Here is a 20,585-nt window from a genome sequence, read left to right as displayed (position 1 = left end):
TTCTTGATCCAGTCATCTATTTTTGGGCATTTGGGTTGTTTCCAAAGCTTAGCTATTGTAAACAGTGCTGCTATAAACATAGGGGTGCAGGTGTTCTTTGGAATTGATGTTTCTGTGTCCTTTGGGTAAATACCTAAGAGTGGAATTGCTGGATCATATGGAAGCTCTATGTTTAGTAGGTCCAGAAATCTCCACACAGCTCTCCACAGTGGTTGGACCAGTTTGCACTCCCACCAACAGTGCAGAAGAGTTCCTTTTTCTCCACACCCTCGCCAGCATTTGTTGTTGCTAGTTTTTTTAATATGTGCCATTCTCACTGGTATGAGATGGTATCTCATTGTAGTTTTGATTTGCATTTCCCTGATTACAAGTGATGTTGAACATTTATTCATATGCCTGTTGGCCATTTGCATTTCCTCTTCAGAGAAGTTTCTTTTTATGCTTCTGCCCATTTTTTGACTGGATTATTTTCTTTGTTTTTGTTGAGTCTCATCAGCTCTTTGCAGATTTTTGTGATCAGTCCTTTATCATTAGTGTTGGGTGCAAAAATGTTCTCCCAGTTGGTGGGGTTTCTCTTTGTTTTTGTTATTGTCTCTTTTGCTGTGCAGAAGCTCTTTAATTTGATGTAGTCCCAGCTGTTTATCTTTGCCTTCACTATCACTGCTTTGGGTGATGTGTCTGTAAAGATGTCTTTGATGTGCAGATCACGTAGTGTTTCGCCTATATTTCCTTCTATATATTTTATGGTTTCAGGTCTTATGTCTAGTTCTTTAATCCATTTTGAGTTGATTTTTGTGTATGGTGTGAGGTAGTGGTCAAGCTTCATTCTTTTGCATGTAGCGACCCAGTTTTCCCAGCACCATTTATTGAACAAACTTTCTTTGCTCCAATGCATAGTCTTTGCTCCTTTGTCAAAGATTAGTTGACCATAAATCTGTGGATTTATTTCTGGATTTTCTATTCGATTCCATTGGTCTGTATGTCTGTTCTTGTTCCAATACCATGCAGTTTTGATGATTATGGCTTTGTAGTATAGTTTGAAGTCTGGGAGTGTAATGCCTCCATTCCCTTCTTTTTTTTTCAGGAGAGCTTTGGCTATTCGGGGTTTTTGTGATTCCATATGAATTTCATCAATAATTGTTCTATTTCTTTGAAGAATGACATTGAAATTTTGATTGGAATAGCATTGAATCTGTATATTGCTTTTGGAAGGACCTTTTCAGTTACTTTTAGTCTGCTGTCCTATTTCTCCCAGGCCCCTTAGTCCATGCCAAATGGTATCCCTTTTCATCCCTCCATCCATCCATCCATCCGCCCATCCATTCAATAAGCACGCATTGCCAGGCGCCATTCTAGACACGCAGAGTCAAGAAGTAAATGAAACAACACTGCTCATCCTGTGGTGCTTCCATTCTGATGCGGACAATCAGACGCACAAGTAAAGCACAGGCAAAGTCAGGTGGCTCAGCGCTATAGGCAAAATAAAGCCGGGAGAAATGGAAGGCGTACTAGACCGCGGAGGGCAGCCTCGGGCAGGCCTCATTAGGAAGGGGGCATTTCAGCACGAGTGCTGCAGAGGTGAGAAGCTGTCCCAGGAGAGTCAGGACGCGCCAGGTGTGGACAGCACGGAAGCTGCGTGCTGAACACAGGCAGAGGAGGGGGGGTCTGAGAGGCTGTGGGGGTCAGATCACGTGGTTCTGTAACTCCCAGTGAGCTGGAGCCTTTGAAGGGCTGAGAGCAGAGGAGTGCCTTGTCTGACTTGAACTTTAAGCGTGTTATCTGAGTGTCACCGTGCCATCTCCTCTCCCTCTCACCCCATCCTCACAGGCGCCCAAGAAGGAGCTGCAGAACGGCGTCATCCGGGGCTACCAGATCGGCTACAGAGAGAACAGCCCTGGCAGCAATGGGCAGTACAGCATCGTGGAGATGAAGGCCACTGGGGACAGCGAGGTCTACACCCTGGACAACCTCAAGAAGTTCGCCCAGTACGGGGTAGTGGTCCAGGCCTTCAATCGGGCAGGCACTGGGCCTTCGTCCAGCGAGATAAATGCCACCACCCTGGAGGATGGTAAGGGCACCTGCAGAGGGCAGGGGTGGGTGGGGGGGTTGCTGAGAGAGGCAACATGGCCCTCAATGCCCCACCCCAGAGACAGGACTGGGGGGCATTGTCACAGTCACCCAACAACATTATCTCAAGCTTCCTTCATGCTCCCGAAACAAGCCAGGGTCTGAGATTATAACCTGTAGCTGAATCTTATCCTGCCCCCAACAGAGGGAAGGAACTGACTACTCTGGGAGCACGAGGCATTGCTGTTCAGAGTACCAGCGTTTCATCATTAGATAGTCATTCCTTTAGCTTAAACAATGGCCTCTCCCTGCTTGGTCCTGTGAAAATGCACACACCCTTGGGAAGGAGAAAATGCACACACTCAGGTCAGAAACCCCTAAGACTAGATTAGCTCATACAGATGGTTCTTCATTTAGGGTACACATTAGAATTATCAGGGGAGCTATAAAAATTCTGATCCCCAGCCCCTCACCCCTGCTCCCACTGGCACCTTCCCCTCCATGATGCTGGCCACAACGTTGAGGAAGATGAGCTTGTCATCTCTTAGTGCCACCAGTGCTAACCACGAGCAGAGCTATAACACAGTGGTTCCCTAACCTGAGCGTGCAACAGGATCTCCTAAAGGGCTGGGAAGAGATTGCAGGGCCCACCCCCAGAGCTTCTGCTGCAGGAGCTCTGGATGGAGGCCGAGACTTTGCATTTTGAATAAATCCCCAAGCAACGCTGGTGCTGTGGGTGCAGGGAGCACCTGTGAGAACCACCACGCTGCCAGCTAGGTCATTACCCATGAAGGTAGCTAAGACTAGCGGGGTCCCATAACCTGTCCCAAGTAGCCTATATAGTAAAGAACAGAGCTCAGAACAAAACCCAGGCCTGACCCAAATCTATATCTTTCTATGTCACCTTTTGTTGTTAGCCTTTGGCTTGGGAGCAAGACTGGATGAGCTCTAAGAGGCTGGGTGCAGGATGCTCCCTGCAGGCCCATCCAGGGGGTGTAGCTGCCCCAAGTCCTCACCAGCATGCCCCACCCAGGGCTGAGCTCCCATCCCCCACGGCCATGCCAGGACACAGCCAGGCGTCCCTGCCCTTGGCCTCCATCGGGACCCCAGCTCCCCTGCTATGGGGTGAAGGGGGTTGGAATTTCCAACAGCGAGACATGGAGACTTCGGCATGGGCTATGGAGTCATTTTTAAAACAAAGGAGGAGAGGGGAAGAAAGTTTCCAGCCATATTTGCTCAGCAGTTTTTCATACTTAATTAAGGCCCTCGTTAGCCTGTCAGATCCTGATCGTTTCCTGGCAATATTAGCACTCCTCCTGGGGTATTCAAGGGCCCCTGCTTTAGCAATAGTGTCTTTTCCATAATTATATTACCTTCATTTTGTTCGAACGGGCGATCTGTATTAGTTTATTACACTGGGTCCCTAATTACATGGTGCTTATATTTTTACACCTAAGTAATATGAAACAATAATCATTCTCAAAGAGGATCGTTAGGATGATGTATTATCATTTAAATGCTCATAAAAATTAGAGTTGCCTCTTGTGGGGCAGTGGGATCTAATTACCTTCCATCCAGCCTGTGCCTCCTCTCTCCCACTCAGAGTCAAGTGAGCTAAGGAATGACTTCCCTTTGCCCGGCTCCAGCAGGAAGGGCCACCCAAGTTCTCCTTAGCCAAGGTGATGCTGGACCCTGATGTCCCCATCATCTGTCATCTCAAAAAGGTCAGGGTGCACCAGGGCCAAGCCAGGAGGGCAGGACTTAGGCTCAAAGATAGTTCCCAAAGGGAGAGGGTTACAGGCAGATGGTCCACCTAAGCTGGCCTCAGAGGGTGTTTTCCCGTCTTCTGAGGCATCTTGGCCTGGTCCCGTGCACAAATGCCCTGAAGTTGTGGGTAGAAACTCTTTTCCTATTTGTTGGAGTTCTTTGGGGTCCCCTTCTCTTCCTTCCTCTCTTGGCACAAGGACAAAGCTCCCTAAAAGCAGACCCTGTGACTCGGACCCTCAGGTCAGATGCACAACAGAAGGGCTGGCAGCCATCAGATAAGGCCGTCAGGCGCAGACAGACACCTGCTGGGCCAGGTGGGGGCCATCCAGGTTCTGTTACTTCTGCAGACGGAGCCTGCTGGGCTGTTGTTGGTGCCCACTGGTGGATTCCCCGAGTTCACTCCTTTGTCCCCCAGTCTTCACCCCTTTGTCTCCCAGTCCCTCTTTGTCCCCCAGTCCCCCAGGACTAGCAATGTGCCATCCAGAGAGCAAGGAGCAAGTGGGTAAAGACGTCTGCTTCTATGCCAGCCCAGCCCAAACACGAGCAGCGCTGAGTGTTTGACTCAAGTGCCTCTGACTCAAGTGTCTGACTCAAGTGCCTCTGAGCAACAGGATGTGTGCACCTTGCATTGTGCCTCCCTGACTGGGCCCTTCGGTTCTCCCCTGTCCATGCAGTGCCCAGCCAGCCTCCCGAGAACGTCCGGGCTCTGTCCATCACGTCCGACGTGGCCGTCATCTCCTGGTCAGAACCCCCACGCAGCACCCTCAATGGCGTCCTCAAAGGCTATCGGGTCATCTTCTGGTCCCTCTACGTTGATGGGGGTGAGTCTGCTGGCAACAGAGGCTGGTCTGGGGGCAAGAGGCACAAGGTCAGCGGGGGTCTGCATCCACGCTTCATTAGAGCTGAGCATCCCCGTGGGATGTGCAGGGAAGTGCAGCCCCCTCTCAGGGGCCAGTGGGTGGTGGCCAACAGGCTCACCTCTGGGCAGGGTGACAGCAGCTGCTCCTAGACAGTAGTAGGCTTGCGAGTGGCTGAGGGCAGTAGAGGCATATTTGCTCTTGTAATGTAAGTGTAGATATTAGGCCTTTCTGTCATATCTGCCAGGGTCCCAGCAGGAGCAGTTGGCACAAAATGGGCCATTACAGAGAGTTTAATGAGGGGGCTACTTTCAGGAGCTAGGAGCAGTGGGGCTCCTGGGACCAGCAGGAAACATTTACCACCTAGGCTTGAGGGCCAGGAGGAGAAGCAGGGTCCCCAAAAGCAGGTCCCCATGGGATCTGTGCAGATGAGCCACCCAGGACTTGGAGGAAGGAGACAGTGGAGCTGGAGGCAGGAATGGTAGCTAGGGAAAAACCAAGACAGCGGCTCAGCCCTTTGGATGTCGTCCTTCCCGTGGGATGCACCAGTCCACACAGGCTGTGTGGCCCCCACAAACCCACCAAGCCCCTGCCCCTGGTGTCACAGAAACCTCACAGTCTGCAGTGCGCAAGCTGCAGGTCAGCTCCCCTAGCCAGGAATGTGCTCAGACATGCTGCCCACAGGAGACGCCATTCCCTGCTCCCGCCTCTCCGACCCCTGCCAAGGCAAGAGACCTGGAGCATGGGGTGTGGTCTAGGAAGACCCCCTGTGTTCTCATGCTGTGAGCTGCTCAAACACAGCCTCACAGGTTTTTTGCTGAGCACGGTAAGGGTCACCCTGCATTTTCCAGAACTTGCTTCCTCCTTTTTAAGCCTTTGGGCTTCCGAGCCCAGCCCCTTTCCCATGAGGCCAGCACGGGCCTCTGTCATCTCCAAAGACCACCCCTTCTCGGGTCTCCTCTGGACAGGTCTACGCTGTTTTCTGACCTGCTGGGAAAGGGAGGTGCTGCTGAAGTTTCCCCTCCGAGACTTCATCCCCACCCTGACCGTCCCCTCAAGATGGGCACAGCCTTCTCTCCAGCTGAACCTGGCAGGCTGCTGCCCTCCCCTGGCTGAGCCCTTGGCCGGCCACAGACCCTTGCTGTGCCAAGGGCCGGGGTGGGTTTGCAGGCACTCACCTCTGATAAGGCCCATCCTTGGCCAGTGTCCCAGTGGGAGAGCTGTCAGCTCAGGAAGCTGTCACGCTTCCTCCTTCTAAGACCCTGGCCCTCCTGTGGGAGCCTCTCCCTAAGCTCTTTCAGAGTCTACAGCAAGTTCCTTGGCAGAGCTGGAGTGGTAGGTGCTGAGCCTGAGGAAAGCCTGGCCCTTTCTGGCTGTGGCCCTGCCAGCCCTTCCCTCTCTTCCCCCCGCAAGTTCTCTGCAGGGAGGGTATCCTCAGTGGTGGGGAGAAGGTAATGGGCTACCCTGACCCTTAACTCCTGAGGGCCAGGATCCGGGGCAGCCTGGTGCGAGCACTGTCAACAGGCCCCCGGGTGGGTATACTGTCTAGGGAGACCTGCGAGCCCAAGGAGGCACTGGGGTGGCGAGGCTCATGGCGGCTGACAGTCCCGTGCTCCAGTCCCAGCCACTCCTGGAGAGGGCGTTGGGTAGACAAGGGAGAATTGTTGCTTGGAAAGATGGAAACATGGAGGTATTCAAAAGGATGAATACCAAGTTGAAGTTGGTTCAAGGTCTTCTGGGGCTGATGCCTTTCACCTTGGGTAGGTCACTTGGGAAGTGATGTGACTGCGGGGCAGTACCCCAAATCCGTCCCCATGGAGTGAAGGTCTGAGCCCAGGGGAGTGGGCCAGACGGATGCCCAGGCTGGCGAAGGGAAGGAGGCCAGGGCCCCGGGCTGGGGGCTGGGACCTGGCCAGGCTGGGCTGCGCTTAGACCGCTGTCTCCCGCAGAGTGGGGCGAGATGCAGAACATCACCACCACGCGGGAGCGGGTGGAGCTGCGCGGCATGGAGAAGTTCACCAACTACAGCGTGCAGGTGCTGGCCTACACCCAGGCGGGGGACGGCGTGCGCAGTGGCGTGCTCTACATCCAGACCAAGGAGGACGGTGAGTCTGCTCTGCCTGCCGGCCTGGTGCCCCGCAGCCTGGTGCTGAGCTCTGTCCTTGAGCCACCCTCTGCTCGCCCCTCCCCAGGAGAAGGGTGAGGACAGAGCCATTTTTCCTGCTGTCCCTCTGATTTGCTGTAGGGTGGCTTTGTGTACTCTGGGCCTGGCCCTGGAAGAGCATAGGTCTGTGGCTCACGCGTGGACATATGAGCAGCATGGGCTGAGAGCTAGATGAAGCCTCTCTTCCCACCCCTACCCCCACAGAAGCCTTTCTGTGGCAGCTGCACGCGCACACACACACACACACACACACACACACACACACATACCACCACCCCCCACCCATCCCCAGGGTTCAGCCTGGTTTCTTCTGGATACAGAGGGTTGGGATAGGGGAAATCAGGAGCATTACCCCATACTTCTGCCTTAGGAACTTGGCGGTCACCCTGCAAAGGTCCCAGAATGGGCAGGCCTAGACCCTGGTGTGCCAGGGCCTCTCCGGGGGGAAAGGGGCTGTATACCCTTTGGGGACATCCCATGAAGCCCCTCTTCATGGGAGGGAAACCAGAGCTAAGCAGCCAAAGCTCAAGGGTAGAGTGACAAAATCAGGGCAGAGGAGAGGCTAGGAGCTAAGTCAGAGCAGCCAGGCTGGGAGCCGCAACTCCAGGGCTTCGTCCACTAGGAGCTCGCATGCAGGACGTGCCTCATGTGCCCCGGAGCAGCTCCGGCTCCTGCCTCCAGCCCCTTGTGCCTTCTTCCTCGCTCCACCCACCTCACCGCTTAGTTGGCTCTCGAGGTTCTGAGCTGGCGCTATTTTGTTATCAGAGCTGTTCGTGTACAGATTGGCTGGTGCTACAGTCATCACAGATATGGTTTCTTTCCCACTCGGCCTCCATCTCTTCAAAGGCTACCGAGACCCTCCATCTAGGTCCTATTGAAACAATTTAGCAGAGGGCTGGAAGGGTTAGAAGACTTGAAAAGAAGCAACTGGGGCTAAAGGTGATGATGGTTTCCAGTGTGGTCCAGAATGTGGGGGCTGGGCCAGCTCCAGCTCAGCTTATGCTCCCCACTCTCCCTAAGCCCTCCCTTCCCATCAGGTTAGCCCTCCCCCCTCCCTTTAGCTCTAAGCAATTAAATATTTACCAACCTGCCTGGCCTACTTTTCCTTAATCCCTGAGTCAAGATCACCTGGGAGAGCTCCTGGCAGAGCCACCTGCTCTGGGGTGAGACCGACAGTAATGGCGCTGGAGTCTGGCCCTTCCAGGGCCTCAGGGTCATACACACAGGCAACTTCCTGGTCTCTGATAATGACCTGGGGAGACGACTCATGTCCTATTCTGAGACAAAGTCTGAGCCATAAGCACCTCCACATATTTATCTGACCACAGCATGGCCCTGCAAGGGAACCCAAAGGTCTTGGGGCACAGTCCCTCCCTGCAGGGATCTCTCAACCCTCCTCCCTAGAAAGCCTACACAGAGCCACAGGGAGGACACTGGAAAATCCCATGGAAGTGCATGCCCAGCCCTGTCATTTATTGGCAAGTCATTTAACCTTTCTGAGCCTCAGTTTCCCTGTGACAAATGGGGATAGTGCTACCTCATCAAGTTGTTATGAGAAGCAAGACAGTTGTAGAACCCCTCTAAATGTCACGTGCTAGCCAGCAGTAATGTTCTGTGGCTACCAAGATGCTGGCAATAAAGTGACTGCTTCCAGTGGATCCAGATGCCCCTGAAGGATCGGTGTCCCCAAAGGGTAGCCAGCCAGAAGGGACCCACTGTCAGGTCTCATCCAGAACAGCCATCATCACTTATAAATGAGGTGCTATCATAAGCATGATTTAACCCACCCACTAGATCTATGAAATCATTATTACTTTGATATTAGAGGTATGAAAACCGAGGCCTGAGAGCTAAAGCAACTTGCTGCAGGTCACTCGGGTAACAAGTGGCAAATCAAGGCTCTCTCGCCTCTGTATCCTCGATACTTTCCATCCTACCATTAGTGTCGGTTAGGAAACTTTGGCTTTAAGTAATATAATTTTTTAAAAAAGATTTAAGCAAAAGCACACTTATAGCCACACCTAACAAGAAACCTTGAGTCTTGAGACGAGTCTTGAGATACTCGCTGAAACTGGGGCAGTGGCTGAGAGCTGAGCACCACTAGCTGAGCTCTGGGGTTGTTTAACTCAGTGGCTCCCCTCTCTCTGCTCTACCATCCTCAGCACATCAGCGGTTCCTCCCAGGATGTCCAGGTGACTGCAGCTCCAGGCCTCACACCAGACAAGACAGAGTTCAGAGCAAGAGAGGCGGTCTCTTCTAGGGGTGTGCCTCTCTTGGTCATGAAAGAAAGCTTTCTTTCCAGAAACTTCCTCCTTTTCCATTGGGAAAAGTGGAGTAATATGCGCCTAGCTAATCCAATCACCAAAAGGGAAAAGGAATGGTCATGGCTGATTTACCCCAATATGGTAATCCACTGGTGTAGGTGAGGGAGACGACCTTTCCTGTAGGGTGGAGGAGCATGGGCACCTGAACTAAAGAGAGACTCTGTTGGCAAGGAATAGAAAGGAATGATGGCAAGTGGGTAGCAGACAACGTTGCCAACACACCAACTGCTCCGACTCAGTGGCAGTCATAACAGTGGTCACTCAGCTGACTGGTCCATCTTCCAGTTCTTGTTCTGCCATGGACCTTGGGCTGCTGTCCCGAACTGAAGACACTGTGACTCTACATAACTCCACCCCTTAGGATTTTGCTTTTTTTTTTCCCAAAGAAAAACATTATCAAGGAACTTAAAGCAAAAAATAATAACAAGAGAAATGCACATAGATAAATTTGAACTCATTTCTTAACTCCAACTCTCTCAATCTGAGCTAGATTTCAGGTTGGCATGACTGGACTCAGTTCATCCACTGCAAACTCTTGCAGACTCTTCACCTCCCCTATGAATGTCAGACCTCACCACCTGCCCTCAGAGTGCAAAGTTGAATTGGATTTTAGACCACTTTAAAGATCTTTCATTCAGGAAGAGACTCAACTAGGCCATTGTTTTAGAAAAGTAAACTGTGAAGTGGGGGGGGGGCGCTAATTGATCACGGGGTTGGGGACAAGGACTAGTGTCAGAGACCTGTTAGTATCTGTGGGCTTCTTGGCAGAGCAGAGGAAGGTGTGTGCTAGGTGTGTGAGGGTGAAGAGAACAGAGGAAACAAGTTAAGAGGAACATATCAGAGGATCTCCACTTGTAGTAATGGTGGATTAGATAACCCAAAACCACCCTCACCACAAAATCTTGATAGGAATGTTTTTAAAACACCTTCTGGAAGGATCAGACAGCTGGCAGGAGAGAACTACTGGGCCAGGATCCATACAAGACTGGAGGCCCAGGAGGTGAGCCTGGCACTTGGAACAGGTATTACCCTGAGGGACACTTGCTGAAGCTGGGGCAGTGGCTGAGAGCTGAGCACCACTAGGAAGACAAGGGTATGCGGATCTATCTGATGAACACCCTCACTTTGAGCTGAGAAGGATATCACTCTAGGGTTAAAAGTGAACCAAAAGTGACCACTCAGCTTCAGATCCTGGATATGAGATCCAGGTGACCCCAGGTTGGAAGTGCCCATGATTTCAGGTGCCTATCAGAAGCAAACATGAACTTTCTCCTTAGGAAGATTATATTATCTGAGGCCTCATATTATTTCTACAAACAACTTTGCCAATACTATATTTGACACACAATGAAAAATAATAGGGACAAATGAACAAAAGTCAACAGGGATAAAACAGACCAAAAAAAAAAAAGAGAGACCTGCAAGGTCTTAAACTCACAACATGGGTTTTATTAAATATGGACTTGATCAAAATCATTCTTAACAAGACTGAATTTGTAAGAGAATTTTAAACCAACAAATGGAAAAATCTATAAACAAAAACTACTAACACTTGAAATTAAGAATGCAGTGGATAGGTCTAATAACCAGCTAGACACTGAAGAGATAACTAGTAAAGTGAAAGATAGGTCAGAAGGACATACCCAATGGACAGAAAGACAGATGAATCAAGAGCAAAAAAAAACAAGAGACATAGAGCAGAAATTTCAAACTTTACTGTGCAGACAAGTCACTTGGGGGCATGTTAAAATTCAGATTCTGATTTAGTAGGTCTAGGGTGGAACCTGAGATTTTGCATTTCTAACATGCTCCCAGGTAACATTGCTGGTGACCCATGGACAACATTCTGAATATCAACAAAGAAGATGTGAGAAGAAACCTCAAAGAAGAGGAGAGAGACAATGAGGTAGAAGATAAAATGCCTGAAATTTTTTCAAACTAATGAAAGACATCAAGCCACAAATGCAAGAAACTACAAACTCCATCAGCAATAACTTAAAGGAGATCCACACCTAAACTCATCATAATACAGCTGCTAAAAAACAGAGACAAAGAGAAAAATCTTAAAAGCAACTATAGGGGGAAAAGCTGATTAGGAGCAACAGTTAAAATGTCAGGTAACTTATTAGAAATGGTGGAAACAATACACTAGTATAAAGGATGTGGGGGAAATCATTATCAGCTTATGGCTTTATGCCTACCAAAAATATTCCTTAAGGTTAAGATGAAATAGATATTCTCCAATGAGGAAAAACTGAATTTATCACCAACACACCTGCTTTAGAGGAATATTAAAGGGTGTTCTTTTTAGCTAAGAGACATGTGATCTTTCGTGGAAGCTCGGAGATGCAGGAAGGAAAGAAGAACAATTAAATGGTGACTAGATGTATAAATATGGATTAATTAATATTAATGGATTAATACTGATTGCATAAGATAGTGATGATCTCGTAATCTTGAGGAGAGTCTCAAATATATACAGAATTAATATATACAACAATGCCATATAAAATTGAGAGAGTAAATGGAAGTCCTAATCTCTTGCATTGTCTGAAAAGGAAAATGCCAATTAATGATATTAAACTTTGGTGAGTGAAAGATTCATGTTGTAATCTGTTGAGAAACCACTTAGAGTAGTGAAAGATTGTATAATAGCCAAACTAATTGAGATGTGGGAAATAGAGTATTTTTTAAATGTTCAATCCATACTAAGGCGGTGAAGAAAAGAAAAAGGAAAACAGAATAGGTGGAACAGAAAGTGTTTAGGAATAGGGGTTTAATGTATTAAATATGGTTTATATTATGGCTTATATTTACAATATATGGTTTACTATATTAACCCCAAATATATCAGTAACTGTGTTAAGACAAATTGACTAAATACTCCAATTAAAAGATAAAGGCCGCCAGACTGGCTAATAATGAAGTAAAACCCAAATATGTGCTGTTTTTAGGAGACATCTAAAACATAAGAGTTTCGAGCGCCCAATGACAGGGACGTGGACCAGGAAGATGTAGTGGATATATATATATACAAAGGACTGCTACTCAGCTATAAAAAAAAAAAAGGATGAAATCTTGCCATTTGCCACATGGATAGAGCTGGAAGGGATTATGCTAAGTGAAATAAGTCCAGGGGAGATGACAAATACCAGATGATTTCATATGTGGAATATAGAGAAACAAAGCAACAGATAAAAATAATCTTAGAAATAAGACTGCAGAATTGAGGCTACTAGAGTGGGATTGTGGGGGTGGAGATTAAAGGAGGCAGGGATCCCAATGGTCTGTGGTGAAGATTATAGGTGCTTGGAGGTGTGGTAACATACATCTGAAGATGTGTGAACCTAAATCATATACAGTGTTCTAAACCATTGTTACCTCAAAAACAACAAAAATGTATGGAAAGGTTCAACGTAAAAGGATGGAAAAAGATAAAAGTCATACCGTGTCAAACTGGGTACGAGGAAACTGGAATATTAATAACACATGGAGTATGCTGTAAGACAAAAAGCATTGCTAGAGATGAAGCTGGACTCTGTTATGATAAAAGATTCTATTTATTAAATACAAATAACCCAGTTCTAGGTTTGTATGAACCTAATAGCGTAATCTCATAGTCAATAAAAGGGAAAATCCCCCAAACTGCAAGGACAAATAGACAAATCCCAATCATAGTGGGAGATGTCAACATACCTCTTAATAATTGATAAGACAAAGGGCCTCCCTGGAGGTGGAGCGGGTTGAGTGCAGCACTGTGAAGCAGTCCGCAGCCTCTGCAGCGCGGGTTCGATTCCCGGCCGGCAGGGGAGAGTCTCACATAGCACAGCAGACCTCTCCTGTCTCACCCACTGGCCCCCTCAGCAGTGTACTTTGGTCTGTCTGTCTGTTCTGCTCCCCACTCTGTCTCTGGTGAATCTTCTCACCCTCCTGCACATCTGGACTGTACCCGGTTCTTGTATGCATAAATAAAATAAATAAAATCTTTAAAAAATAAAGAAAGAAGACATGCAAGGATAGAGGTGATTTGAATAGTACAATGGCCCCAGTGGCTGACCATGGACCCCTGCAGCCCACAACTGTAAAGACACCTGGCAGAGGTGGAGAGGCGGGCTGTCACGGTGAAGGAGGGAGACAGGATGATTGCCAGCCCTGGGCTTCAGGACCCTTGATGGATGATGATACTGGATCTCCATTTAACCCACAACCATTGACTACTTGTTAAATAGTTTTTTAAATGAGGCAGGTGCTAGAAGCCAAAAGTCAGGGGAGGGAATGCAAAATTAATCCTTGTTACAAATTATTGAGTGTCTTATATACCCGTGCTTTATTTTCACTGGCACTAATTCTGACTACAAACCTTGGATATGGTAGTTATTGTGTCCATTGATTAGGTAGGGGAAACTGAGGCTCAGAGAGATCAAATAAGTTGAGTAGGATACCATCACCATCCTCACAGGAGCTTAAAAGCTCCCAGAAGGGGAGAGAACAGGAGTGTGAGGACAGGAAGCCTCCAGGGTCCCAGCGAGCCAGGCAGCCTGGAGGTGGGGGCAGCAAGATCTCAGAGTCCCTATGAGTTGGGGTCCACTCAGGGTAGATTTATTTACCAGCCAATTCATAGGTAGACTTTTCCTCCGGAAAATAAGTTTAGCCATCATTATCCTCAGGGCAGCGCCCGGCACTTGACAAGAAACAGCCACCCACTGGCTGACCACCAGCTCCACCTGAATTCAAGAGGAGGTCTGCTCCATGAGTCTCTAGGGTCCTCAGCCCCAAGGAGCTCACAGGTCAAAGAGAACAGAGTAACCAGCAGAGCTGGCCTAAATACTAACCTGTAGTTAGTAAAGGCATGCAGGGAAAGGTGGGCAGGAGGCAGTTTAGGGTTATAGTGTCACAAGGACTTCTTCATGGATTCTGTTTCTCTCCTGTGTGTCCCAAGTCCTTGGTCAAACAGTTTTGCAGCTGGCCACTTGTAATGCCTTGTCTCAGAGACTTTGTTACAAACCCAAATGAGGGGCTTTGTCCTCTCACCCCTTTGCTGTGCTAGAACCTCCCTCTTTAAACCAAAACCATGGGACACCTCCTCCAGAAAGCTCTCCCAGATTGACCTGGTTTATTCTCCCCACCCTGACATTCTTTCCCAAAGGCTATGCTCCTCCCCTCTATAAATTGACCTTGTCTTCTCCCTGCTCAGTTCCAGGTCCCCCTGCTGGCATCAAAGCTGTCCCTTCCTCCGCCAGCAGCGTTGTTGTGTCTTGGCTCCCCCCCACCAAGCCCAATGGGGTGATCCGCAAGTACACCATCTTCTGCTCCAGCCCTGGATCTGGCCAGCCGGTAAGTGGGGCTCAGAATGGAAGAATGAGGGGGACAGGAGAAAGGAAAACGCCAGTATATCAGCTGGCTTCCAAGCTATGCCCTGGGGCTGCTTGTGTCTGCACTCCTACCTGGATTCGTGGGTAAGAACAGGGAGTGGCTCATTCTTATCCCAAGAATAGCTGAAGCCATACCCAGGGCCCCTCTGGGGTCAGTCCTCTATTCCAGGGGCTACAAAATTGTCACAGACCCTGAGCTGCTTTGATTCAGGGTCATAACCAAGCAGACCTGAAAAGGAGTTGAGGGCACCTGTCGACTGGGACTTGGCTGTGCCATGGCCCCAGGAGACGAATCCCTTATCATCATCGCCCATGGGTTCAGAGGTGCCCCTGCAGCTCTACCCTGGGTGGCCTCCTTGGCATGGAACCAACTGCACTCAGGAGAAGAGGTGGGGGACAGCTGGGAGAAGGCAGGACATCTTGCTCTGGTGGGTTCCCAGCTGAGGGGGCTGCAATGTCTACCCAAACCCCGGGAGCAGAGGAGGTGACCCCAGGCTAGCTCTTGCCCTTCCTCTTGGTTCTCAGAGGCTTCGAGGGGCCGTGGAGGGGAAAGAGAAGTCGATGGTTATGCACCGGTATTTGTAGTACGCGTCCTGCTCTCTGCCTCTTTTCTGATCCCCAGCCCCTCGACCAGACCTGGTGGCTACGCTGGGGCACTCCTGTCCTAGTTGAGGCACAAAGACCTGCCCTCAGTCTGGGGAGGGGGAGGCAAAGAGGCACACACCCCAGGACCACAAGGATGGTCCAGATGTGCTCAGGCGTGGGAAGCAAGGAGCGGGAGGAGGCCAGCTTCCTCCATCAGCAACTTGAAATCTGACAGCAGTCCGAGCATCTGCAGAGAAGCTTCTGGCAGCCAAGAAAGCTGCCTTGCAATTGCTAGGTGATTGCGTCATCATCTCCTCCTCTGCTTGCTGCTTTCTGAATTACCCTGCAGGCAGGGGTGGCCTGGCTCTTGGTCAGTGAGGCAAGAGTTCTCTCACCAAAGGGAAAGCCCAGAACCGTCTTTTCAGTGACTCCATCTTCTCTCTGCCCTCACGGCCACTCGCCCAGGAGAGTACCCACCTCCGTGAGGTGGCACGACACACACCCGGGAGTGTCACACATCACGACACCCCCCGGAGACCCTGTGCCCCTTCCTGTCACCACCCTCCCCTGCTAGGGCACCCTCTTGCCTGACTCAAGACTAGCACGGCCTCTTTTTGTGGATTCTGTTAATGGAGTCAGACCGCTGGTCCAGCCTGTTGTTCTCGACTTGATGTTGAATTGTGACTTGCACCCATCGCGCTGTGTGTAGAGGGCATTCACTCACTCGGTGTCCTTCTCAACTGTGTCCTTCTCAATTGTGTCACGACCTCTCGCCCATCATGCTCTCCAAGGGTGCACGTGTGGGCGTTTTCCGTGTGGAGCTGTGCAGATGGCTGCTGCTGAGGGAGCTCACCGGTGTCTTTTGCTGCGGGGCCTTCCCACTGGGCTTCCACTTGGGAGAAGACTTTGGTGTCCTGGGGTCTGCAGGCATCAGGTGTTCGGTGCAGATGCCCTGCCATTGTTGTGTGGCTGTGCCCATTCCCATAAACATTCTCGGCCACGTCTTCTGTGCCTCCTTCCTCCCACTCATGCCCCTCTCATGTCTAGACTCCCCTTATGAGAAGTCTGTCACCATCCTGACATCCGCTTGAGGAGGTGTGAACCTCTACGCCTGCTGGTCCTATGCTGGCGGCCCCTCATCCTCCATCACACAGGGAAGGCAAAAATGGCGCTCAGCCATCCCGCTCCCGAGGCTCCCCGGACCCGGGAGGACACAGCGGCAGCGGCTCAGCTGCCGTAACTGTGCCTGGAACTTCATTGTCACTACATGTACTAGTGCACATTCAAGAATGACTCACTAGCAGCCTGGGGTGTGTGTGTGTGTGTGTGTGGTCACTACATGTAATAGTGCACATTCAAGAATGACTCACTAGCAGCCTGGGGGTGGGGGTGGGTGTTCCTCAAAATAAATCAATTCAGGAAACTGGTGCTGACTCCCAGCCAGTCTCAACCTGGGGAGGCCAGCACTGCCTTGAGTTCTGTTAGAAATCTTAGCAACATGTTAATACGTTTGTGGTTTTCTCTCTGATTATCCAAATAAGTCAATTTTATTGTAGAAAACTCTGCAAATATATAAAGGAGTAGAGAGAAAAGTAAAAATTACTTGTACTTTCATGCCCTAAAGATAAAAACTAACAATGTGTTGGTTTATAGCCTTGCAGTCTTTGATCTGTACATATTTATGGACTTTTTATGTAAGACTAAAATTAAATGTTACCTAGTGTTATGTTATCTGCATTTTCCGTGATGGAGGCACTTCACTACACCATCAAATACACTTCTAAAACATGATCTTGATTGCTTATGTGTACATACTCTATTTAACCAGTCCCCCGTTAATCTAGATTCAGTCTGTTTTCAAATTTTCAATAATGCTTCATTCAGCATTCTTTTTTTTAAGATTTTTTTTTATTTATTTATACAAGAACTGGGGTACAGGCCAGATGCGCGGGAGGGCGAGAGGATTCACCAGAGACAGAGCGGGAAACTTAATAGGCAGAGTGACAAAATACACTGCTGAGGGGAGCAGCGGGCATGACAGGTGAGGTCTGCTGCGCCATGTGGATTTCCCCCCAGCCAGCCAGGATCGAACACGTGCTACAGAGGCTGCAGACAGCCTCAAAGTGCTGCGCTCAACCACCTGAGCCACCAGGGAAGCCCTCATTCAACATTCTTCATATGATTTTGCTTTATTATTTTCTTATAGTAAATTTAAGAATTCCTGGGTCACAAACAATATGCCTATTCTTTTTTTCTTTTTTTAAAGATGTATTTATTTATTTATACAAGCACTGGGTATAGACAGTAGCATGGGAGGGTGAGAGAATTCACCAGAGCCAGACCGGGGAACAGAACAGGCAGACTGACAAAATACACTGCTGAGGGGAGCAGTGGGCACAGCAGGAGAGGCCTGCCGTGCCATGTGGGACCCTCGCCTGGCGGCTGGGGATCAAACCGGTGCTACAGAGGCTGCGGGCAGCTTCGCAGCCCAGCGCTCAACCACTGTGCCACCAGGGGAGGCCCAGAATATGCTTATTCTTAAGGTTTGCATATACCTTTGCAAATTACCCTTCAGAAAGTTTGTACCAGTTTTTCTCCAGTGTGCAACTATGCTGATCCAAGATATTATATTTTTTTCATTTTTGCCGGTAGGATTTTTGAGTTATAGTGCTTTGAGATATTGTTATATGTTTATTGGCTGGTTTTTTCCTCTTGGCCAGTTGTCAAAGATTCTTGTTCTTTGTCCAATTTTTTATTTGGGTTGTTTGGGGTTTTTTTCCTTATTGACTGGTGAGTGCTCTTTACATGTTAAGGGTAATAACTGGTTTTGATCATATAGGTAGCAAATATTTGCCAGTATTCATTGCTTATCTTTTAATTCTATTTTTTATATACTGTAGATTTCCTTTTTCTATAATTTGAATGTATCAGTCATGTCCATTTATGATTTTTGCCTTTATGTTGAGATTAGTGAGACAGATAAATTTACCTAAAGCTTCTTTCATATTTTTTTACCTTTAATCCACTAAAACTTTATTTGGGAATATAGTTGTTTGCTTTTGTGATTTCAGAAGTTCTTGGGGAATCTGGGTTAAAAGGAAAGCACTGAGGATCTGCATAACATACAATAACTTAAAGAAGAAGCCAAATCTTTCCTGCCCTGTGTGAACATGAATGTACACTCACGCCCACACTGACACAAGCAAGTACACAACTTTTCTCCACCTGTGCACATATAGACTTCTACCCTCAGAGAAAAATAAGCACAAAGAAGAACATGTCCAACTTATAGAAGGCTTGCACACCCTGTCTTATCTGTGCCTCACTGTAACCACACAGGGTAGGCAGAGCTGTGTTGCTGTCAGACAAAACTGAGGCCCCAGGAATCATGAGATGCTGTGGGTCACATGCCTGGTAAGAAGGGCTGGCAGGTGTGAAGCCACTACACCCCCTACTCATGCACAGATGTGAAACACACACACACACACACACACACACACACACACGTGTCCCCAGAGAGTATAGCTTCCAGGGGCTTCCCAGCTAGCAGGACTCAGCGGGGGGCTCTCCTCCTGCCAGCCACACGGACCTCCTGAGTTCAAGGCCAGACCTCCATGAAAAAAGGCAGGAGGGGGAATTCTCCAGGGACTCTGTGTGGACTTGGGGGTGCCTGTGCCTTCTCCCTAACATTTCCCTGCAGCCAGCCGGGGACCAAAAAGGATGTTTCTCCTGTCATAAGTCACTGGGCCCCTTAGCCCTCCTATGGGACACAGAGAATGTCCCTCTGTGACCCCATTTCTGTCTGGAGGTCTGTCCCTCGGCACGTGTGTGCGTGGGTTTACATGTCCAGTGTGTGTGAGCATGTGCATGACAGCGTGTGTGTGCAAGATCCCGTGACTGCAGAGATAACTAATTACTGGCTCCCTCTGGCCGCAGGGCCCCCCATCTGTTCTGGGGGCTGCTCCCCCTCCCTCGACTTCTGCCCTGATTTCAAAGAGGGCCTGGTGCTGTCCTCCTTTTCCTTCCCTGCGGCTGACCAAAAAATAAAATAAAATGAAAGTCAACCCCATCCCGCCTGTACCAGGGAAGGGGCTGACAGGAGGTCTGCAAACTAGCGCTTATCAAAAGCTGCTTCTCAAATTCATTTCAATATCTGAGCCTCTGGTTTCCAAGGCAACATAATCTTTTCATCAAAGCAACTGGTAAAACCACTGGGATCCGATATTGTTTTGTTGGCAACTTGTCAAAACTGTCATTTGGTTAAAATTTTTTTATAGATTTCTATAACCTACAAATACATATGGTGATCTATAGCACTAATAATCATTAATAGAGTGTTGCCCGGTGAAGCTTTCATAGTTGCCTTTCCCGCCCCTCCTTCCCCCATGGGTTTGCCGCCTGCAGGAGGAAGGATCGGTAATTAGATGACAGTGCTGGGAGGTGACTCTGAGTGGGGACCGGCTGGGGGAGCCTGTCTACAGCCCTAATAAGGCAAATCCAGTAATTTAGCTTCTTCCTTCACTCTCCCTTTTCTGGGGTTTTCTTAGGACCCTCCCTCCTCCTGTCTCCTGACTCCCTCTGACTCTCACCCGCATCCTCACATTCCCTAAGACCCGGAGCCATGGTCGCCATCACCTGGAGCAAAGGGATAAACTGAGGCTGACCCAGCCATGGTCCAGAGCGCATGTGTCAGCCCCCAGGGCCAAGCCCAGCGCACCCTCTGTTCTCTGTTGCTCTGCACCAAGAAGGGCAAACTGGGTGACCTCTGCCTTCCCCAACCCCTCCGGGCCCTCCCCTCCTCTGAGTCCAGGACTCTGAGAAAGAGTCGAGGTTAGAGGCTGGAGGCCGAGGGACGGGTTCTTAGTGCTTCTTTGCCTCCACCCCGCAGGCTCCCAGCGAGTATGAGACGAGTCCAGAGCAGCTCTTCTACAGGATCGCCCACCTGAACCGCGGGCAGCAGTACCTGCTATGGGTGGCGGCCGTCACCTCTGCGGGCCGGGGCAATAGCAGCGAGAAGGTCACCATCGAGCCTGCTGGCAAGGGTGAGGAGCCGGAGGCCGGCAGTGAGGCAGAATCCCCCTTCTAGAATTCTGGCTCTCCCACACCCTCTCAATGACCTGTCTGTGAGGAGCTGGCCAGTCTGCCTTCTTCCTGCATCCTCCAAGCCTGGGCCTCTGCTGCCCCCTGACTCCCAGAAAGCCTCACAACAGGACCAAGGTGCCCTGTTGCCCAGACGAGGTGCACCTGGTCCCCCTCAAACGCTGCTCCAGAGTTCTACGAAGAGGGCTTAGCCCTCCCCCGCCCACTGAAGAACCTTTGGCCCAGTGCCCAGTCCCCCCAAAGTGGGCCGAGATGGGGTACCCTACTCACACAAAGCAGCTGACATTGCCAAGAGCACCCCTCATTCCAAACCTGGATCCCTCAGGCAGAAGAGATTCCACTAATTGCT

The 20,585-nt window shown here is 49.5% G+C and overlaps 1 protein-coding gene across 1 annotated transcript in view; it reads left to right on the top strand.

Moving 5' to 3' along the window:
* The window catches only part of DSCAML1 (DS cell adhesion molecule like 1), a 320,695-nt gene that overhangs the window by 288,347 nt on the left and 11,763 nt on the right, over positions 1-20,585 (top strand). The window contains 5 exon segments of the mRNA XM_054693131.1: positions 1,828-2,068; positions 4,509-4,655; positions 6,641-6,796; positions 14,374-14,513; positions 20,025-20,178. Coding sequence (XP_054549106.1) covers positions 1,828-2,068; positions 4,509-4,655; positions 6,641-6,796; positions 14,374-14,513; positions 20,025-20,178 — 838 coding nt within the window.

Source organism: Talpa occidentalis, unplaced genomic scaffold (assembly GCF_014898055.3).
Source record: "Talpa occidentalis isolate TD23 unplaced genomic scaffold, MPIMG_talOcc4v2.1 talOcc4.12, whole genome shotgun sequence".
NCBI lineage: Eukaryota > Metazoa > Chordata > Mammalia > Eulipotyphla > Talpidae > Talpa > Talpa occidentalis.
Note: the sequence above shows the minus strand (reverse complement) of the source record. Positions and strands in the feature narration are given on the sequence as shown.